This window comes from Sinocyclocheilus grahami, unplaced genomic scaffold, assembly GCF_001515645.1.
Source record: "Sinocyclocheilus grahami isolate Dianchi unplaced genomic scaffold, SAMN03320097.WGS_v1.1 scaffold1110.1, whole genome shotgun sequence".
Classification (NCBI taxonomy): Eukaryota; Metazoa; Chordata; class Actinopteri; order Cypriniformes; family Cyprinidae; genus Sinocyclocheilus; species Sinocyclocheilus grahami.
The window spans coordinates 37,137-59,773 of record NW_015506289.1 but is presented as its reverse complement, the minus strand read 5'-3'; the positions used below and the strand labels follow the sequence as shown (position 1 = coordinate 59,773).

At 38.2% G+C, this 22,637-nt stretch overlaps 1 protein-coding gene across 1 annotated transcript in view; it reads right to left on the bottom strand.

The window, feature by feature from the left end:
• Positions 1-4,161: 4,161 nt before the first annotated feature.
• Positions 4,162-22,637, bottom strand: part of LOC107566889 (CWF19-like protein 2) — a 21,147-nt gene continuing 2,671 nt past the window's right edge. Inside the window, exons 3-14 of the mRNA XM_016252451.1 lie at positions 21,693-21,777; positions 20,666-20,781; positions 19,044-19,619; positions 18,129-18,200; positions 17,752-17,967; positions 16,802-16,939; positions 10,792-11,004; positions 10,278-10,394; positions 9,767-9,922; positions 5,061-5,141; positions 4,875-4,976; positions 4,162-4,742 (exon numbers count right to left, since the gene is read on the bottom strand). Of these exons, the coding sequence (XP_016107937.1) occupies positions 4,602-4,742; positions 4,875-4,976; positions 5,061-5,141; positions 9,767-9,922; positions 10,278-10,394; positions 10,792-11,004; positions 16,802-16,939; positions 17,752-17,967; positions 18,129-18,200; positions 19,044-19,619; positions 20,666-20,781; positions 21,693-21,777 (2,013 nt within the window). The 3' untranslated portion in view covers positions 4,162-4,601. The remainder of the gene's footprint in view (positions 4,743-4,874; positions 4,977-5,060; positions 5,142-9,766; positions 9,923-10,277; positions 10,395-10,791; positions 11,005-16,801; positions 16,940-17,751; positions 17,968-18,128; positions 18,201-19,043; positions 19,620-20,665; positions 20,782-21,692; positions 21,778-22,637) is intronic.

Genomic DNA, 22,637 nt, shown 5'->3' with positions numbered 1-22,637 from the left:
GATAGATAGATAGATAGATAGATAGATAGATAGATAGATAGATAGATAGATAGATAGATAGATAGATAGATAGATAGATAGATAGATAGATGGTGAGGAAGACGTGCATATATATATATATAGCACATGTGCATTACTCTCTTGTGTGTGTTGTGGATGGGTTAGTGTTGAATGTAAGGTAAGGCTCGGTACCGTCGGTGAAGTGAGGCGTCTCAAACTCTCCCCGAGCGAGTCCAGATTGACGCGTTTACGCCGGGCGACCCTCCTGCTGACGGCCGCGTCCTCGAACGGACACGAGAGCGTCTCCACGGGGCTCCTGCCGTTCCAGAAGACGCGCGAGAACGGGCACTCTCCGTCCTCCCCGGGGCTCTCCAGGTAGTCCGAGCCCATGGAGCTGAAGGATTCGGAGGAGATCTTCCGCGAGGACATGCTGCTGCCGATGCGGGCGGACTCATCAGACGCGCAGGTGACACAGAACCATCGCGGAACCGGGACGTGCGCGGCAGCCCCGAAGGAATCCCGAATGAATGCAGCAGCAGCGCTCGGAGGGACCGCCGGATCACCAAGTGCGCAAAACCCAGATTCTGTCCGCGTGGGTGTGGGGTGAGATGAAGCGGGGTGTTCGTATTACCGAATCCCGTCCGTGACCCAGCAGCTCCGTAGACCGATGCAGACCCCCGGAGACCTCATGATCCGTCCGTCCGTGCGGGTTTGACGCGGGGAGAGTCGCGTCCAGATGCGCGTAAAGACGAGAAATATTCCACCGTACAGGGCGACAGGGCGCAAGAAACAGCCAATCGGTTAACATACAGCATAAAGCCTCGAGAGAGAGAGAGAGAGAGAGAGAGAGAGAGAGAGAGAGAAAGAGAGAGAGAGCAATGCTGTTCACACTTTATATTACAGTGGCCATGTTAAACACTGTTATTACGCAAGAGATTTTAGGTTACACTAACCACGTAGTATGGCATGCACTAACCATTATTCTAATATCCTGATTTCTAAAAATCAAAACAGACCTGCATGTATTAATCAGAATTTGGGTAAATTTGTAAATAACTCGGGGTGCTTCGTGATACAGGTTTTTGTGAAAAGCTTGATCAAAGCAGCATGTTTTGGAGTGATGCAGAGACGTTTTGTTTAAAATCATTAAATGAAAAAAAAAAATCAATACATAGATGGACAAAAGCACCTTAGGAATCTCGTGACCTACATTTTTGCACTCACGTGCTGTTGTCAAGGGCATGAATGAGAATGAAAGAATTGATCATTAAATTATCGTGCAGAATAATAAGTAACACACTGAATTAAACATGCAATTTTGAAGCAGAGAGTCCAAACAGCTGATAAACACATCACAATAATCCACACCACTCCAGTCCATCAGTTAATGTCTTGTGAAGCTAAAAGCTGCATGTTTGACCTCTATACATAATGTTTGCTCCAGTGAAATAGTTGTGAATCAGGAGAGAAATCTGCACAGATCAAACAATGTTTACATGCGAAAGCAGTTCAAAACAGCTCCAAACTAATGTGTGGCTGGATTTTGATGTGAGAAACAGCAGGAGATGGACTTTTTCACTGGAGGAAGCATGTTAAGGATTATGGACTTGTGTTTTAGCTGGAAGCACTTGTACTTGTGGATTACTGTGATGTTTTTATCAGCTGTTTGGACTCTCATTCTGACGGCACCCATTCACTGCAGAGCATCCATTGCTGAGACACTGATGCAATGCTACATTTCTACAAATTTCTTTATCTAATTATAATGATATAATGTTTAACATCACATATTAAAAATCATTTAAAACCATGTGTATTTGAATGCTACATTGACCTGGATAATTAAAACCCTTCACAGGGTGTTCTGTTCACCCACAATACAGGAGAGAGCGCAGGTCTATGAGAGAGAGAGAGAGAGACAATCAGGTCATGTTAGCAGGGGTGAAGGTTGAAGACTGTGTGCGTCTCTCTCTCCCTCCGATGCCTTCCGGATATTTCTCTTCTCTCTTTTCGTCCTTCACTCTTCTCCCAGCATCCCTCTTTCACCTCCTGAGTCTGACCCACTTTCCCCCTTCTGCCTGTTTTTATTCACATATTAACACAGGAACAGCCTTGTGTCTGTCTGAGTGCATATAAATAAACTAACACAGCGCCATTTGTTTGTTAAAAAACATTATTTAACATTTATTTTGCATGGATGCTATAACAGTCTAAGCAAGTGGATTCAAATTTAAGCATTAGAGATAATGTGTGTAATTTCTGTGCCACTAGCATCAGCAATCAGAATTGCAAAAATAACTGTTTTCAAACAGGTTTCCATGTGCAATTGTTCAAGGACAGATAGTCCTGCCTAATTCATGCTCTTTGTGCTGTTTTGGGCTGTGTATTTGCAGGACCTGTTTGGAAACCTCTCTGGAAACTCTATTATTTTAGAACTTGAGTTTGGTAACAGTTGCGCAAAAAATCACAAACTTCGTCATTTATAAATTGGAATGTGATATTTCAACAAGGACAAAAATGTAGCACAAGATTTAATTTTATCCTGGGGGTTTAAAGTTGAGATTCTTGACATTTTCATTAAAAATTATGTTCCAAAAAAATAAATAAATAAATAAGTAAACATATACATGGATGAATTGTCCAAAAAAATACAAGGTCCTATAATATGCATTTTGAAAATAGGTTGAATTTTAATTTCATGCCAACTGTAAAAATTAGAAGGAATGCAAATCTAATTATATAATTATGATCTGATTGTATTTATAGTGTGTATATGCACACACATACATATACAGTATATATATATATATATATATATATTAATGAATCAAGCTGAAGACTAAGACTAAATTTACTATTCAGTACTTGCAATTAAATCTTACAGCTCATTAATTATATAATCAGATTTGCTCAAATTATTCACATTTAGCAATATTCACATACGCAATCCTACACTGCTGTTTATTAGTTGTGTTACCTGTGTGTGGCATTTACTGGAGAAACGCCTCCATTGTAGATCTTCATGCTGGCAGTCTGTGTCTGTGCAGCGCAGTGAGACAAATTGTGCAATTCAGCGTTGTAATTATTTCTGTGTGTGTTAATGTCTGTAATGCCACATGACTGAACAATAAAACACCCACATTACAGCAGCTCTGAGGTCACACCACCGCGACCTCCACGCTCACCTGTGACCCCTGAGCGATCTGTGATAGTGCTGTTTAACACCCTCATTAAACATCAACTCATCTGCTGTTACAGACCGCGTCCTGCTGTCCTTCTGACCCCAACACAACAGCTGCTCTCCTGATGCAATTACATAAAATACAAAGCATGCCTATAACTGTTCCAGCAGAATCACCTTTATATAGACGTCTTTTTTTAAAGCTAAAAACTATGGAAGCTTGTTTCCTCCCACTGTAAAAAAAATTAATTTTTAAATAATGACTTTTTTTTTCCTCTCACAATTCTGAGTTTCTATCTCAAAATGACTAGGTTTTTTTTCTATAAACTCAGGGTTGAGATGTTAACTTAATCCTGAGAAGAAAAGTCCAAATTGTCCAAAAGAAAAAGTGTCAGAATTGTGAAGTAAAAAGTCACAATTACTTTAATTTTTGAATTGAATTTTTTTTTACGGAATTATGAGGACAAAAAGTCAGAACTGCAAGATGTAAACTCAGAATTGCAAGAAAAAAAGTCTAACTTGTGAGCTAATTACATTTAGCTTATTACATAGTCGCAATTACATTTCCATGACGGGAACAAAATATTATGAAATTTTCATAAAATATTATGAAAGTTTTTTCTCAAAATTGCAAGTTTATATCGCACAAATCTAACTTTATAGCTCACAATTCTGACTTTTTTTTTCCAGAATTGCAAAAAAAAAAAAAGTCTGAATTCTGAGTTCATATCTTGCAATTCTGAATTTTTTTCTCTGAACTATTATATTTTTGTGGTGTTTTGCCTTCTGTGCAATGCAAATTTTATTTCTAGCAAGTATTTTGAAGTAACTTTGTGAATTTATTTCATTTGCAACAGCAGCACAATAATACAGCTATAAATAAACAAATTATTTCTTTCTTTCGCTAAATTAATGGTAGGGCGTAAACGTCACCCCACAGATGATCGGTGCTCAACAGGGTGAATTTAAGGTCAGGTTTACAGGAATGAGCGAGCAAGACGTCATCTAAACATCAGATTATAAAGCCAGAGCACATAATCAGTAGAGCGGCTGGAGGTCTTGTAATATTTTATTCTGAGTTGAATTGCTCAGGCAAACATGATTTACAACACTGGACAGGAGCAGGTAAAACTGGACTGAACTTAACACATGACAACAGAAGACACACACGGGTCATTAAAAATTAGATTGAGGAAACCCAAAATTTCCTGGGTTGATAATAAAAAAAAAAAAAAAACATTTACCTACATTTGAAAAAATGAAAAGGGTCCCACAAAAATCTTCAGACCAGATAAAACATGCCCGTTTAAGATTTAACAATGTTCTAGACATTTTACTACACATGACAAGCGCTCTAAAATAAAAATTCAGGCATGAAAAAGTCTTTATAGAGTTCAGAAAGCACACCGTCTCTGAGTGTCTAGCTGTCGGTCTTAGTGCAGTCAAATGCTTTCCACCACTGAGCGAACTTCAGAACCTTCTTACGCTGGTCGTCGAAATTCTCGCGTATCGGTTTCCGCCATCGTCTCGGTTCCAGGTCCAGCATCCCGCCCAGGATTTCCTGATGGAGACAGAACAAATCTCAGTCACTATGCATGATTAAATTGCAATTTAAAGTGTGATGTAAAAAAAAAAATCTCGTTTTGCTGTGCTTGTTTGTGGGGCTGCACAGTAACACTATTGTCAGACTTACTTTGCCGAAATAGTGTGGGAACTTCCGCTCATTCTCAATGACATGCGCAAAGCCGCCCTGCAATCCGAAATCCACAGAGAAGTACGGCAACCCGCGCGGAACCTGCGAAAACACGAGCAACGTCAAACACTGAGAGAGAGGCGGAAGAATAAAAGATGTCAGGAGAAAACAGGAAGAAAAACTCACAGCTTGTCTGATGTCTTTGGATGAGAGATCCACAACTTTCTTATTCATGGCCCATTCCTCATCCGACTCCATTATGGCTTTCTAAACATGCGCGCGCGCACACACACACACACACACACACACACACACACACACAGAGAAGATTAATGAGTGTGTTCACATTCACACAAGTGTGTGTTTGTTTGTTAAAAACGCTGATCAGTCGGATTTATAGCAGTAAAAATCCTATTAATTTTCCCCATTGAGCAAATTATTTTTAATTATAATTAATGCTGCACCAAAATAATTTTTTTACCAAAACATTGAAATTAAAGTTTTCATTTAACTGAGAACCAAAACGGCTAAACAATTGCTACAGTGTTCTAGGCCATTGCTAGGTGGTTGCTGAGGTGTTGCTATGCAGTTGCTAAGATGTTCTGGTTTGTTGCTATGGTATTGTGGGTGGTTGCCAGAGTGTTGCTATGCAGTGGTTAAAGTTATCGGTGTGGTTACCAGGACATTTCTGTTTGGCTGCTTAAGTGTTCTGGGTTATTGCTATGGTGTTGTGGGTGGTTGCCAGGGTGTTGCTAAGGTGTTGTGGGTGGTTGCTAGGGCATTGCTGTTTGGCTTCTAAAGTGTTGTTGCTATGCAGGTGCTACGGTGTCTTAAGCAATTACTAGGGCATTGCTATGAAGTTGCTAAGGAGTTCTGGGTGGTTGCCAGGGTGCTGCTGTGCTGTTGCTAAGGTATTGTGGCTGGGTGCCAGGGCATTGCTGTTTGGCTGCTAAAGTGTTGTTGCTATGCAGTTGCTATGGTGTCTTCAGCAATTACTAGGGCATTGCTATGAAGTTGCTAAGGAGTTCTGGGTGGTTGCCAGGGTGCTGCTGTGCTGTTGCTAAGGTATTGTGGCTGGTTGCCAGGGCATTGCTGTTTGGCTGCTAAAGTGTTGTTGCTATGCAGTTGCTATGGTGTCTTCAGCAATTACTAGGGCATTGCTATGACGTTGCTAAGGTGTTCTGGGTGGTTGCCAGGGCGTTGTTATGTGGTTGCTAAGGTTTTGTGGCTGGTTGCCAGGGCATTGCTGTTTGGCTTCTAAAGTGTTGTTGCTATGCAGTTGCTAAGGGGTCTTAAGCAATTACTAGGGCATTGCTATGAAGTTGCTAAGGTGTTCTGGGTGGTTGCCAGGGCATTGCTGTTTGGCTTCTAAAGCGTTGTTGCTATGCAGTTGCTAAGGGGTCTTAAGCAATTACTAGGGCATTGCTATGAAGTTGCTAAGGTGTTCTGGGTGGTTGCCAGGGCATTGCTGTTTGGCTTCTAAAGCGTTGTTGCTATGCAGTTGCTAAGGGGTCTTAAGCAATTACTAGGGCATTGCTATGAAGTTGCTAAGGTGTTCTGGGTGGTTGCCAGGGCATTGCTGTTTGGCTTCTAAAGCGTTGTTGCTATGCAGTTGCTAAGGGGTCTTAAGCAATTACTAGGGCATTGCTATGAAGTTGCTAAGGTGTTCTGGGTGGTTGCCAGGGCATTGCTGTTTGGCTTCTAAAGCGTTGTTGCTATGCAGTTGCTAAGGGGTCTTAAGCAATTACTAGGGCATTGCTATGAAGTTGCTAAGGTGTTCTGGGTGGTTGCCAGGGCATTGCTGTTTGGCTTCTAAAGCGTTGTTGCTATGCAGTTGCTAAGGGGTCTTAAGCAATTACTAGGGCATTGCTATGAAGTTGCTAAGGTGTTCTGGGTGGTTGCCAGGGCATTGCTGTTTGGCTTCTAAAGCGTTGTTGCTATGCAGTTGCTAAGGGGTCTTAAGCAATTACTAGGGCATTGCTATGAAGTTGCTAAGGTGTTCTGGGTGGTTGCCAGGGCATTGCTGTTTGGCTTCTAAAGCGTTGTTGCTATGCAGTTGCTAAGGGGTCTTAAGCAATTACTAGGGCATTGCTATGAAGTTGCTAAGGTGTTCTGGGTGGTTGCCAGGGCATTGCTGTTTGGCTTCTAAAGCGTTGTTGCTATGCAGTTGCTAAGGGGTCTTAAGCAATTACTAGGGCATTGCTATGAAGTTGCTAAGGTGTTCTGGGTGGTTGCCAGGGCATTGCTGTTTGGCTTCTAAAGCGTTGTTGCTATGCAGTTGCTAAGGGGTCTTAAGCAATTACTAGGGCATTGCTATGAAGTTGCTAAGGTGTTCTGGGTGGTTGCCAGGGCATTGCTGTTTGGCTTCTAAAGCGTTGTTGCTATGCAGTTGCTAAGGGGTCTTAAGCAATTACTAGGGCATTGCTATGAAGTTGCTAAGGTGTTCTGGGTGGTTGCCAGGGCATTGCTGTTTGGCTTCTAAAGCGTTGTTGCTATGCAGTTGCTAAGGGGTCTTAAGCAATTACTAGGGCATTGCTATGAAGTTGCTAAGGTGTTCTGGGTGGTTGCCAGGGCATTGCTGTTTGGCTTCTAAAGCGTTGTTGCTATGCAGTTGCTAAGGGGTCTTAAGCAATTACTAGGGCATTGCTATGAAGTTGCTAAGGTGTTCTGGGTGGTTGCCAGGGCATTGCTGTTTGGCTTCTAAAGCGTTGTTGCTATGCAGTTGCTAAGGGGTCTTAAGCAATTACTAGGGCATTGCTATGAAGTTGCTAAGGTGTTCTGGGTGGTTGCCAGGGCATTGCTGTTTGGCTTCTAAAGCGTTGTTGCTATGCAGTTGCTAAGGGGTCTTAAGCAATTACTAGGGCATTGCTATGAAGTTGCTAAGGTGTTCTGGGTGGTTGCCAGGGCATTGCTGTTTGGCTTCTAAAGCGTTGTTGCTATGCAGTTGCTAAGGGGTCTTAAGCAATTACTAGGGCATTGCTATGAAGTTGCTAAGGTGTTCTGGGTGGTTGCCAGGGCATTGCTGTTTGGCTTCTAAAGCGTTGTTGCTATGCAGTTGCTAAGGGGTCTTAAGCAATTACTAGGGCATTGCTATGAAGTTGCTAAGGTGTTCTGGGTGGTTGCCAGGGCATTGCTGTTTGGCTTCTAAAGCGTTGTTGCTATGCAGTTGCTAAGGGGTCTTAAGCAATTACTAGGGCATTGCTATGAAGTTGCTAAGGTGTTCTGGGTGGTTGCCAGGGCATTGCTGTTTGGCTTCTAAAGCGTTGTTGCTATGCAGTTGCTAAGGGGTCTTAAGCAATTACTAGGGCATTGCTATGAAGTTGCTAAGGTGTTCTGGGTGGTTGCCAGGGCATTGCTGTTTGGCTTCTAAAGCGTTGTTGCTATGCAGTTGCTAAGGGGTCTTAAGCAATTACTAGGGCATTGCTATGAAGTTGCTAAGGTGTTCTGGGTGGTTGCCAGGGCATTGCTGTTTGGCTTCTAAAGCGTTGTTGCTATGCAGTTGCTAAGGGGTCTTAAGCAATTACTAGGGCATTGCTATGAAGTTGCTAAGGTGTTCTGGGTGGTTGCCAGGGCATTGCTGTTTGGCTTCTAAAGCGTTGTTGCTATGCAGTTGCTAAGGGGTCTTAAGCAATTACTAGGGCATTGCTATGAAGTTGCTAAGGTGTTCTGGGTGGTTGCCAGGGCATTGCTGTTTGGCTTCTAAAGTGTTGTTGCTATGCAGTTGCTAAGGTGTCTTAAGCAATTACTAGGGCATTGCTATGAAGTTGCTACGGAGGTCTGGGTGGATGTCAGGGTGCTGTGGCTGGTTCCAGGGCATTGCTGTTTGGCTGCAATAGTGTTGTTGCTATGCAGTTGCTACAGAGTCTTAAGCAGTTACTAGGGCATTGCTATGAAGTTGCTACGGAGGTCTGGGTGGATGTCAGGGTGCTGTGGCTGGTTCCAGGGCATTGCTGTTTGGCTGCAATAGTGTTGTTGCTATGCAGTTGCTAAGGTGTCTTAAGCAATTACTAGGGCATTGCTATGAAGTTGCTACGGAGGTCTGGGTGGATGTCAGGGTGCTGTGGCTGGTTCCAGGGCATTGCTGTTTGGCTGCAATAGTGTTGTTGCTATGCAGTTGCTACAGAGTCTTAAGCAGTTACTAGGGCATTGCTATGAAGTTGCTAAGGAGTTCTGGGAGGTTGCCAGGGCGTTGCTGTGTGGTTGCAAAGATGTTGTGGCTGGTTGCCAGGGCATTGCTGTTTGGCTTCTAAAGTGTTGTTGCTATGCAGTTACTATGGGGTCTTAAGCAGTTACTAGGGAATTGCTATGAAGTTGCTAAGGTGTTCTGGGTGGTTGCCAGGGAGTTGCTATGGTGTTCTCAGTGGTTGCTATGCCATTGATAACGTTTTATATACAGTTATTAGGGCATTACTATAAGGTTGCTAAGGTGTTTTGAGTGAAAACTGAAACTGAAAATAAAGTTTATTTAAAAATCAATTCATCATATGTATTTAATAATCAACACTCAAATAAAAACTGAGTTGTAAAAACATTTAACTTGCACTTGAAGTTTTATATATACCTTTTAATTACAAGTTTTTACACCAATTTATTATATAAACATTTAAACGGTGGCTGTCATAAAAACTTATCATAACAGATTCATTCAAACTTACATTAAAAAATGAAGACAACATGTTTAGTAAAAATATAATGAATATGTAATATAGTGCATATGTTTATCAAAATGCTGTTCTCAAAATAGCTTTCCAACAAAGACTTTTAAAAAAATCCCTATGGGAAAAATGAACAGGAAAAACACTTTCAGAATTAAGACCGCTGAAAAAAAAAACTGTACAGTCACTTTTGTGCTCTGTTGTGATGTTAGTTTGAGGCAGTTTGGTCCAAGTTACCTTAAAGTAAATGGGTGCCATGTCTCCAAGCTCTCTAGGCAGCGGCACACACTCGTACACCATGTGCAACTGTCTCTTCGGATTCATATGAGTCTCCAAAAACACACAGTCCAACTCCTGAGACTCGAACATGCGGACCAAAGCGCGTCTGAACATCTATGAGAGAAAGTGAATGAGAGAGTGGTAGAGAGAGGTAGAGAGAAAAAGAGAGAGAGTGCGCATTAGTGGTCATTCTTTTAATCGATTAGTCGACTAATCAAATGTTTATATTAATTTAATTACTTAAATGTGGGGTGGGTCGGAGACCAAGGCGGCAGAAAGCACACCCTGACTGTCTTTTATTTGTGCTTTATTGATGTTCTAGGTGGTTGCTAGGGAGTTGCTAAGGTGTTCTGAGTGGTTGCTAGGGAGTTGCTAAGGTGTTTGGGGTGGTTGCTTATGCATTATTCATGTCTGTAGCACAAATGGAGGAGTATACATACATGAGTGCAAGTGTTTGCAATGTTTGTACCTGTATTTCGCTCCAGATGTCCTCGTCCAGACCCGTGGCCGCTGTGTGATGCTGGATGGGGACGATCAAACAGTGACCTTCGGTCAGAGACACGCTGTTCGGCAGACACAAGTACACCTGCACGAGAGAAAACAAACACGTCATGTGATTAATGAGGACAGCACGCTAAAACCTCGAGCCTGTCCCACAGCCTGTTCTGTTCCGTGGGTGTTCTAGATGGTTGCTAGGCAGTTGATAAAGTCTTCTAAGCAACTACTAGTGCATTGTTATAAGGTTCCTAAGGTGCTGTGGGTGGTTGCCAGGGCGTTGCTATGTGGTTGCTAAGGTGGTCTGGGTTGTTGCTATGCTGTCGCTAATGTGTTTTAAGTTATTAGTGGGGTAGAGCATTGTTATGAGATTGCTAAGGTGTTTTGGGTGGTAAACTCAAAGTTGATTCTCTAAAAATGAAAACTTATTCCAAGTTTTTCAGCATCAAGAGTCTCGTAAGCAGATATGTAACAGTAATATATCGTGCCTTGTTTCCGACGGCGACAATGAGATGTTTGGGCAGTTCAGGGCTGTCGAAACAGTGTCTGCATTTCTCCATCTGTCCGGCTAACCGCCGTGTTTCCTGCACTGCTTTGTTCCTCTGCCGCTCTTCGTCTCGGCCCGATCTCTCTTTCTGGGCGGCGCTGGACACAAACATGTCATCCAGTGTGTAGTTATCGCCATCTGTCCTCCCCATCATCTGCAAAACACACAAATCCGTTCATACCACAATAAAAACAAACATATTACAGAGTTTTGTCTGCATGCAGACTTTTATCGGTTACTTTATCCTGCATGTCTGCGAGTTTTATCTTGATTTAAGAGCTGAAAGCAGTTCAGGACTGAGATATGAGAATCGTTTTATGAGTCTTACAACCCATGGGCCAAAACAGGGGATTGTGAGTTGATGAAAAGCTAATAATTAGTCATATTGAGTGTAAAACTAAAATAAATAAATGTTATTTAGCATATCGGCTCATAGTAAATGCAGTAAACCCCATCTCTGCTTCTGCATGTGAGTTTAAGGAGCACTGGGACGCAACAAGCGGTAGGTTTACTTTATTTACATATTCGCATAATTTACAACATTTTTGTGGACAGACGTTTACGGCATTTCACCAATATCTGGACACAATAAAAGCTAGAGGATCTGAAATGTTTACAGCTCAAGGGTTTGAATTTTTGAAAGTGAAAATTTAAGACAAATATTATTTTTGTAATCTGTAGTTTAAATTAAATTATTATAATTATCATCAAACACTAATTTTTATACTGCATTTTGAAATTTACAGCAGTAATATATTTCTGTCTTCATTTTTATAATTAGCGCATGTAGCTTCTATAATAATAATACAATAGTCATACAGTATAATAATAAACGTTAAATAATAATAAATAATACAATATAATAATATAAATACTAATACAATTATACAAGACAATAATAATAATATTCTTTATTTATATTTATTTATTATTAATAATAATAAAGTAAAGCAACTAAGTCCAAGCTACAAAGTCAAACCACTCAAATTTAACAAAACACCTTCTAATAAAAGATTAAATATTCAATGTATTTACCTGCATGCCATGTGACCATTAACCAACATGAAAGAACCGTGAACATGCAAATATGTCATTAAATAACTAAAATATTAATATTAAATCTCAGGAGGAAGTAAATATTTTAAGGATTAAGGGCTTCAGCTGACAATTCCATACTAGTCTCATACTTCACTAATAAGAAAAGTATGTACTAGTAAATGTGTAAAAAAGACCAAGTACTAGTAAAAGTCCAAAACACTTTGGAAGCTTTACATACTATGATTTGAGGAAACCCTAATTATTATGTTGTATACTACACTAGAGTGATAACACACAGATTAGGACGAAGCCATGCACTTTTGTGAGTGGAACAGAGGTCAGATGATCTGATTGGGCGGCAGGTGATCATGTGATCTGACTGTGGGTCAGGTGTGGATTCACTGCTAATTGCTGGCAAACCTGCGGGTCATTATCTGGAGCAGAATCCACAAAACAGCAGCAGATGCGACCGGGGAGCAGAGATTACGCTAACAGAGCGTGTGTGTGTGTGTGTCTCTCTAATACACGAGAGAGTGAGAGGTTTAACAGTGTGCTACAACAAGCAGACAAAGAGGCAATGTATCCGTAGCAACGGGTGATCTGTGTGGGAGGCGTGTCTGTTCACACGGGCATGTTTGATTGACAGATGGAGAGGAGCCGAGGTGAGAGCGAGAGTGTTGGAGAGTCTGGCTGAATTCAGACGGTGCTTTCTATTCTACGTTTATTCTCTGCTTTGATGCTTTCTGACTCCAGCTGAAATGCAAATCAAAAAAACCTGAGGTCAGATGATCTGATTGGGTGGCAGGTGATCATGTGATCTGACTGTGGGTCAGGTGTGGATTCACTGCTAATTGCTGGCAAACCTGCGGGTCATTATCTGGAGCAGAATCCACAAAACAGCAGCAGATGCGACCGGGGAGCAGAGATTACGCTAACAGAGCGTGTGTGTGTGTGTCTCTCTAATACACGAGAGAGTGAGAGGTTTAACAGTGTGCTACAACAAGCAGACAAAGAGGCAATGTATCCGTAGCAACGGGTGATCTGTGTGGGAGGCGTGTCTGTTCACACGGGCATGTTTGATTGACAGATGGAGAGGAGCCGAGGTGAGAGCGAGAGTGTTGGAGAGTCTGGCTGAATTCAGACGGTGCTTTCTATTCTACGTTTATTCTCTGCTTTGATGCTTTCTGACTCCAGCTGAAATGCAAATCAAAAAAACCTAGACAGAGCCGAGATTTTAAGGATAGCTTGTGTGCAAGTCTGTCTAGACTACATATGCAGCAGACTGGAGATAAACACATGAACAACTAGATTATGGTCGACTGCTTAAGAATCAACACATAACACAACACTGTGTTTGCACTGTAAAAGTGGCTGTTAAGGGTTTAAGAAAAGTTTATGAAAAAATATGAATGAAAATTTAGTATGCAAATATATGTATCATCATGGCTGGGTTTACATTCTATTTATTTGAATCCAAGGGAGATTTTCACATTTGAATCATATTTTTTAATTAATAATCAAAATTTAAATGAATCAAATAAATAAACAAGCTAAATAAATAAAAACAAAAGAACAAAAAATTTGCAATTTTTTATTTTATTTCATTATGTAAATAAATGTAAGTGATAAAACCAATTTCACATTTTAAATTAAATGATAAAATAAATAAATTAAATAATTGAAAAATCAATTGGAGACTTTCACATTTTAATCACATTTTTAAAAGAATTTAAAAACTGTTAATTATTAAAATTAAAATTAATTAAATAAATAAAATATTCAAACTAATAAATTCATTAATAATTAATCAAATAAATAACATTAACAATTATTGTCTCATTTGTTAACATTAGTTAATATGAACTAACAAAGCATTTATTAAATTTAGTTAGTGTTACTTTTAACTTTTATTAGTACATTATTCAAATTAAAAGTTGTAATTATTAATATTATTTAATGGAGCTGAACTAACAATAAACATTTGTATTTTTATTAACACATTATAAAAGATGAATAAACACTGTAACAAATGTATTAGCTCATTGTTAGTAAATGTTAGTTAATGCATTAAAAAACAGTAACTAATGGAACCTTATTGTAACGTGTTACTATAAATAAAGTAAAATTACATAAAACAGAAAAGACAACAACAAAATGCCATAAAAAATTTCATGCACATATCATTATGCAAATAAATGCTGCATATTAACCATGCAAATATTACAATGACATGATTACTGTTTGTTATATTTCAGATTGCGTACATTCTATTAACGTGAGTCAATGAGAGATGTACAAACCAAATCTTGATTTTTTTTTTTTAAGCATAAAACGTAATAAAACAAAGATGACGATGAAGAAATGGATGCCAAAAAAAGATACCAAGCACATTTCAGTATGCAATGATTTTAAGGAAGAAAACCAGTTGTTAATTCAGTATGCAAATGTTTCAATGACAGCATCGCTGTCAGTCAGATTCTGAATAGCGAACATTCTATAAATGTGAGGTCAATGTTCTAAAAATTCTCTTCATAAGTTTGAATGGAGTCGCTGCTCCAGCTGAAATGAATGCAATATGACGCAGCCCTACTGCAATTACACAAACACACACTCTGCACATTATCACACAAACACACACACAATTTTGGCTGCTGCTACTGCTGAAATAAATAGATTAATAACACTTTTAGCTGCTATGCCATGGTAACCTGGCAGAGAGAGAGAGAGAGAGACGGAGAGATGTGGCGCTAAAATGTGCAAATGTTTGTCACTTTTAGATTTCTCGTCTCCAAGGCGACCGTGACGTCTTAGTTTATCATACCGGACTTTAGTAGCCCTGCCCGGGTTTAAAAATCAGAGAAACACCAAATCACATCAGAGCCAGAGAGTAGGACAGACTGAGAGATTGATCCTCACCGCCACCATCTGCTGATGCCAGTCTGTCTTACGACCACAGACAAATATACAACCACAGGCTGTTTGTTCAGAAACTCATTCCTGCCGCATATTTCTATACATCATGCATTTTATTAACACTGGACTTAAAAATCAAAAGTGCTCTAATATCTTCAGGCTAATAATAGTAATTCCATTGCTGCTCATTTGCATAAAGCTAACAAAGGTCGTTTATTGCATCGCATCAGCATTAAAAATAAATGACATCCAGTCGATGTTAACGTTTTAGTGATTTGTTTTTCATATCTCTATATAGTTTCGATTTTTTTCAGCTGTAGTTTTAGTTATTTTAATACACGAAATACGTTTTTGTTCGTTTTAAATAAGTCTATAGTCTTCATTCATTTAAATTTAATTTATTAATATTTCGGTTTGAGTTATTTCAGTACATCAAGTTAAACTAAATTTAAATGAGAAATGTTACATTGGCAACTAGCTGAAACAAAACATGTTCATGTTTATTTTATGTCAAGTAACAAAAATGTTTTTTTTTTTTACGTTTTTAATTTTAGTTTTAGTTACCTACAATAACGAGCAACGCAATGTTGTTTTATGGTTTTAGTTTTAGTAAACCATAGGGCTGGGTTTTGACACAAATTTCTCGATTCGATTCTCTAGTTATTTCAGTACATCAAGTTAAACTAAATTTAAATGAGAAATGTTACATTGGCAACTAGCTGAAACAAAACATGTTCATGTTTATTTTGTCAAGTAACAAAAATGTTTTTTTTTTTTACGTTTTTAATTTTAGTTTTAGTTACCTACAATAACGAGCAACGCAATGTTGTTTTATGGTTTTAGTAAACCATAGGGCTGGGTTTTGACACAAATTTCTCGATTCGATTCTCATTCACAAGCTTTCGATTCGATTACCGATTATTTTGGATATATATCAGTAGGCTACATGCCAAATTTTCTCAAGGAAAAAAAATCTCAACTAATGCTGTAAAATATACATGAGTCAGTTGGTACTACATTACAATAATATTGAAGGTTAAAATTGACTGATTTGTGTGCAATACAACTGCTAAAATTACACTTAATGACGTTTTTAAAATAATAACGTTACAATTACATAATATTTCTACTTCAATTAGTTTTTTTTAAATCGGCTGTAAACATTTAAATGGTGTCTGTCATAAACACTTGATGGATTTATTCAAACATAAATGAAACATTGAAGAACAGTAAAAATTATAATGACTATGTTATATGGTGCATATATTTAACAAAATGCCCCTCTCTACAGTTTATTTTTCTAGCTGACTAATGAGTTTATGGTCACCGAATATGTTTTTCTGAGGTAAATGTGACGTTACGTGACATTGTTTACAAGCTGTTATACTGACGTCTTTGCACGGCTGAAACCCTGATTGAGCGATTACACGAGACAGGATACGGATTGTAAAGTTGTACTCTTTCTTTTAACTTACCTTCGGATGTTTAGTCATGTTTATTTTGTGCTGAAGCTGGTATTAATGTGGAGGAGATGATCAGCTCACTGAGGCGCTACAGCGATCTGTCACTCCACATTAAACAGCGCCAAAACGGCATTTATTGTTTGAATACTGCAATACACCGGATAGAATTGGACATGTGAGATTGTTTTTATATTAAAAGTACCAAAGCACAATGCTTATTGTGATTAATAGGATGGGAAGTGCCCTTCAACGCTCCGTCCATTAGCTGAAGACAGGCTAGACTGATCAATTCTTGGGATATAAGAATCGATATCGTTCCGTAAAAATGAGAATCGATTAAAATCGAGATATCTGTATTTTTTTTACCCGGCCCTAGTAAACCATAATAACCCTGAATCCAGTTGCTTTTTCAATACAAATCTAAATAGAAATTCACAGACTCTTTACTGCTGTTTTCGGTTACGACTGGCTAAACTCCACACTGTCATCTCTCAATGTTTGGTGTGTAAAGAGTCTGTAAAGGAGACTAACGCTCACCTTGGCAGCCATGCGTGAGTAAAGAGCGTTCTGATCCTCAGCAGAGCTCATCTTCTCCCGTCTGACCATCTCTTGCAGATTCATACCATCATCATCCTCAAAATAGCGCACACGCTCCCCGTCCTGGTGCGTCTCGATCTAAAAATCCCAGAAGAAGAGAAAACGGGACATCGTTTGAAGCTGCAGTTTGCCAGGCTACAAGTTAATATTAATTTTAAGTAGATCAACTCCAAGCAAAGTACCGTATTTAGTAAAATCACATCAAAATTGTCAGGAGAAAAAGTTTTAGTTAATTAAAAGTACTAAAATAAATGAAATTCTGAAATTTTGCCTTGGTGACTAATAGAACTGAACGTTGATCCACTGAAATGACTAAAATAAATGCATAAAATAAACAAATACATAAAAATAAAAAATTTAATTAAATTAAAACTGAATTAAAAATTACACCTAAATATTAAGATTTTATAAAACTCAGCACATAAAATGACTAAAAAATAAACTAAATTAAAATGAAAATGTAAAATATAAAAATAAAAGCTAATTCACACATCAAATTTGTCATGAGAAACAATCAATAGAAACAAAGCTGCAGTTATATCAATATATTATTATTATTTTAAATGTTTTAAAAATATGTTTAATGTATAATTTTATAACATTATAATAACAATTTTTACATACATCATTTTTAGTTAGTTTTAGTAATTTTGCAGTGTGTTTTTGCCATTTTTATTAGTTATTGTTTTTTTAAATAAATATATTTATTTCAGCTTTCATTTTTAATTTTAAATTAAATACATTTCAGTTTTTTAATTTTATTTTTTTTATTTGTTATTTTATTTTAAATAGTTTTATTTTATTTTAACTAACAATAATGTGTTTTATGGTTTTAGCTTTAGTTAGCTATAGCTACCCAGCAAAGCTGTATATGTGAGCGTGCGTCTCACCGCTTTCTGCTTCCTCCTTCCTCCTCTAGGCTCCTGTGTTTGGGACGGGGCTTTGACTGGCCAGGCTCGTCCCCATGGGTCGGTCCTGAACAGAATCACTTCCTTTTCTGAGTCTGTTGGTGCAGAAACCTGTTTGTTCTGGTCTTTTCTTCGAGCTCGGTTCTCTTTGGCTCGACGGGCGGCTTCCATCTGAGCTTTTAGCTTTTCCACCAGCGCCTGTGATTATTCACACACAATCAGAACATACCATCAGTATCTGTGTCTACTACTAGCACACAAAGACTGTCTCGATACCTAGTGAGCTTCCTAATTAGACTGCATTTTTGGGCATCAATGTCTAGGTCACATGGTTTCCAGAAGAGTTCTGATGCGCTCACCGTGTTTCCCATGAGTTCTGCCTTGACGAGTTTGGCTCCCAGTTTATTCATCTCTTCATCTGTCAGGATTTTTTAATCTCCAATTTTCAAAATGAAACCCCCCCCCCCCCCCAAAAAAACATTATATATATATCAAAACATTGCAATAAATATCAAATATAATATTACAATATTTTACATATTAATATACATCCTGTTAAAATATAATATTTTACATTTAAATATATTATTTTGTAATATTATATATAAATTTTTTTTATGTATATATATATATATATATATATATATATATATATATATATATATTCTGTTTATGTATGTACGGTATTCTACATGGTACCAGTCAAATGTTTGGACACACGAATGGGAAAGTGTCCAAACTTTTGACTGGTACTGTACTATAATATACACAAAGAATAACGGCCGATATATCGGTATCTGCCTTTTTTTTTTACTCCCTAATATCGGTATCGGCCCCAAAAAACCCATATCAGTTGGGCTCTATCCTAAATGTCCTAATGTAAATAATATTAAAAAAAATATATTGTATTCAAATAATATAATAATATAATATAATTAATATTAATTAATTAGTAATCAACAAACTTTATAGTTTGGCATAACTAGAAAAATAAATATTCATTATAAAAAAATTATTCATTTACATGACTTTCCCAGGTCTAGAAATCACACTTAAAATGAGGTTTCCTCATTTATCCAGGTTTTTCCAACACAATGGGAATCCTGGTTCTTCAAAGAAGAAAAAAACAGCTGTTTTTCAAAGGGGTTGAATTAAAGCAAGAAATATCCTATTTTTAGTAATTTTGTCTTATTTTAGACAAGTGAAACGTTGAAAAACTGTCTTCTAACACGGGTGTGAAGATCAGAATGACATTGAAATCTCTTCTAAATCACATGACCCCTTCTTTCTGACCTGCTCACTCTTGTTGTTTTGCTCTCTTCCAGCAGGGCGGCGGTCTTCTCTGTGTGTTTCTGTGGAGTAGGCATCTCCTTTGGATCCTGCACAGCACTGCTCTTCCTCCAGGCAGCTACAACACCACCATCATCATCATCAACAGGTTTCTTGAATCCTGCACTCTGATTGGACGTAGAGGCTTTCGGACCCGCCCTCCTGAACCCCGTCCGTCCACTCATATCCTCATCAGCTTCTGAGGGTTTGAAGAACTTGAGGCTAGACAGAGAGGAAGTGCTGCGTCTCTGGGACTGCCGATCCTCATCTGGATCCAGCCGGGATCTCGGATGGCGTTCATCGCGGCCTCGAGAGCCTCTCTCAAAGTCTCGCTCTCTCTCTCTCTCAGCGTGTGGAGATCTGTCTCTCCGCCTCTCCTCCCGGTCTCCTCTTCTCCATCTCTCCCTCCCTTCTTCTCTGTCGTCTCTCCTCCATCTCTCTCGGTCTCCTCTCCTCTCACTCCTCTCTCCATACGCAGCCTCTTCCGCCTCTCGCAGTCTCTTCTGGAACTCTTCCATGGACTACAGGAGGAAGAGAGAACCATCAAAACACATCATTAAGATCCACTCAAAGCAGAATAAACTCACTACAGTGTGAAATGATACATTGGAAGGCACTGTTTGATTCAAAATACACAAATAAGTTTTAGGCAGTCAGGTTCCAGAAGTATTAACAGATGGTATATGATTCTGTTAAAGTAATCAGTCAAAAAATAATTTTCATTTAATGAAAAAAAGTATTTACAAGCTACAATACCCATGAGTCCTAAAAATAAAAACCACCATTATATATTGCAATAAACTTAAAATATATGAATGTATTTTTACAATATATTATATACTAACAAATTATATATTGAAATATATTATAATATATTTTTTTCAATATTATTTCAATATATTCAATATTAATATATTTTTTTAATATGTATAAATATGATTATTTTACAAATGTAAAATATATGAATTCATATATTCATAATAATACTAACATATTATATAATATATCATATATATATATATATATATATATATTAGTATACATTTTATTAAATTATCATAAATCATGATATTTTTAAGACGATTTTCATATACACACACAGATATACTGTATGTATATATATAGTTTACAATAAATGATGATTACATTATTATATGTAATATAATATGTGTGAGTGTGTGTATATATATATATATATATATATATAAAACATTATATTAAAATATATTTAATAAGGCATTAATCAAATATATTATTTTGTTCTCACATGTCCTTATTGGTTGCACACAGCAATGATTTGCTCAGTTTCATGAACAAATGACTATTATAAGCTACTTCTTTTCATCTGAATCAAATTAGGAAACACTGCTATGCATCTATCACAGAAGGAAAGCAACTTTTCGGTGTGTTGAAGTACAGAGAGGTGTGTGTGTGTGTGTGTGTGAGTGTGTGTGTGAGTGTGAGAGTGTGTGTGCATGAGTGTGTGTGTGTGCGTGTGAGTGCGCGTGTGTGTGAGTGTGTGTGAGAGAGTGAGTGTGTGAGTGTGAGTATGTGTGTGTGTGTTCACCCCGTATCTCTCCGCCACCACGCTCTCCAGACTGCGCTGTTCTCTGTCGGCCTGCTCTTTCATCCTCTGATATGACTTCCTGAGCCAGCTCACCCCTCCATCATTCACCACTCCAGCTGAGACGGAGAGAAATCAGTGTAAAACATCTGTGAAAGAAACACTTGCCACTCCGCACATCCAGAGCTCAGAGAAGAGCGAGCGGCTCCGACTGCACCCTCAGCTTAAAGTCAACGCCTAACGCCATTTTAACTCCTCATTCCAATAACATGACAAGTGAAACAGTATATTTAAATGACAAAAAGAAAATGCATTGAAAGAATCATGAAAATGAAAAAGGATTTAAACTGTCAGACAAACACGTAAACGCCAATTTGTCTTTTTTGTGACATTTAGGGGTGAATAACATGAAATTGGACACAACTCTGAGAGAAAAGAGACTGAGAAAATGGGTTTTTATGGCCCACGTTAATTTGATCTGACATTACAGATACCTGAATACTTTCTCAGCATTCTGCACATGAAATATAAACCAGTGGAAGATGAATTGTTGTTTGGTGCAAGCATTCACAACACACATTGCATTAGACGCTCTGCAAAAGATGCAAGCTGTGCAAAAATGCAAAAACATAAAAGTCAAAAAAGGATATCTAATCAACTGAATTCAAGAGTGTCTAATAATAATAATACAAAATAATCAAAAAATGTCAAAGGACATTGCTGGACTGTGAAAAAAAAAAACTGATGTAGGATTTACTTTGAAACAATTTTCACTCGGAAATTGCTAGTAATTTCACAAATACTTACACAGAAATAGTGAGTAACAATTAAACATGAAATTACGAAGTAGAACGTCTGAAAGAGTATTTTCTTGTAAAGCATATTCCAATAATCTTTGTTTGAACATGTTTTACAAAAACAAAATTTTTTTTACAGTGTGTGGGATTTTACACAAACTGTACCGCCAACAGCGGCTGAGACAAAAATAACCGAGCCGTGTCGGATCATCACACTTGATTTCGGCATTCACCTTTATTACCGGAGGTGTCCTCCGGAGGCAGACCACTTCCTCCATCCTTCCAGTAAGGGTTCAACTCTAACCTGTGAAGACCAGCCTGAGAGAAAGAGAAAGACACACGTGATAAACACAAACACACTCTCTCCTCATACAACAAAAACCCACTACAAAAGTGCTTTCTGAAGTTATATTATGACTCATCTTCAATAAAAACATTCACAGTTATTTGAGTTTCTTGTGGTCTTTAATGAGGCTCATGCTGCAGCTTGACCTCTGACCTGGCCTATCTGCTGCAGTCGCAGGTCAACGTCTGGAAGCATCCATGTGTCCTCACCCCTGGCCTTCCTCTCGGCCTTCCTCCTCTCCTCGTTCTCATACTTCTCTTTAGCCTACAGAGAGATACAGAAGCAGGAGAACTGGTGATTATAAGCATTATGGCCTGTTTAAATTCTAATGAGATATTTGTCTGCTGCATCCGTCTGCTAGACAGGGCTGTGCGTGTGCGCTGAGGTGATAAAGGTCTGTCAGGGTTAAGGCAGACTAAGGCAGATGTGTGCACAGAGAAAACCCAACACAGCTGGCAGAGAGATATCAGACACAGTGTGTATACTGAGATCTGTGGACACATCAGTGACTATGTTTGGAATAGCAAACTACTCGTATATTTCTATATTTAACAACCTGAACGACCTCCTATATTTAATCAAATGTGCAGTACGTCAAAAACTGCAGCATAAGCATTTATGTATTTATTTATGAGATGACCTCAATGGATTAAACGTACAACACATAGTGATACATAGTGAAACAGCATACTACTGTTTTATATATTTTAAAAGTAAAGTGCCACATGCTAGCATTTCAGTCCAAACTGTCAAATGTCTCCCCCAGTAATATTTTAGTATTATTTACATTCTATTATAATATTTATAAAATCTTTAAATTAACTTTATTTTT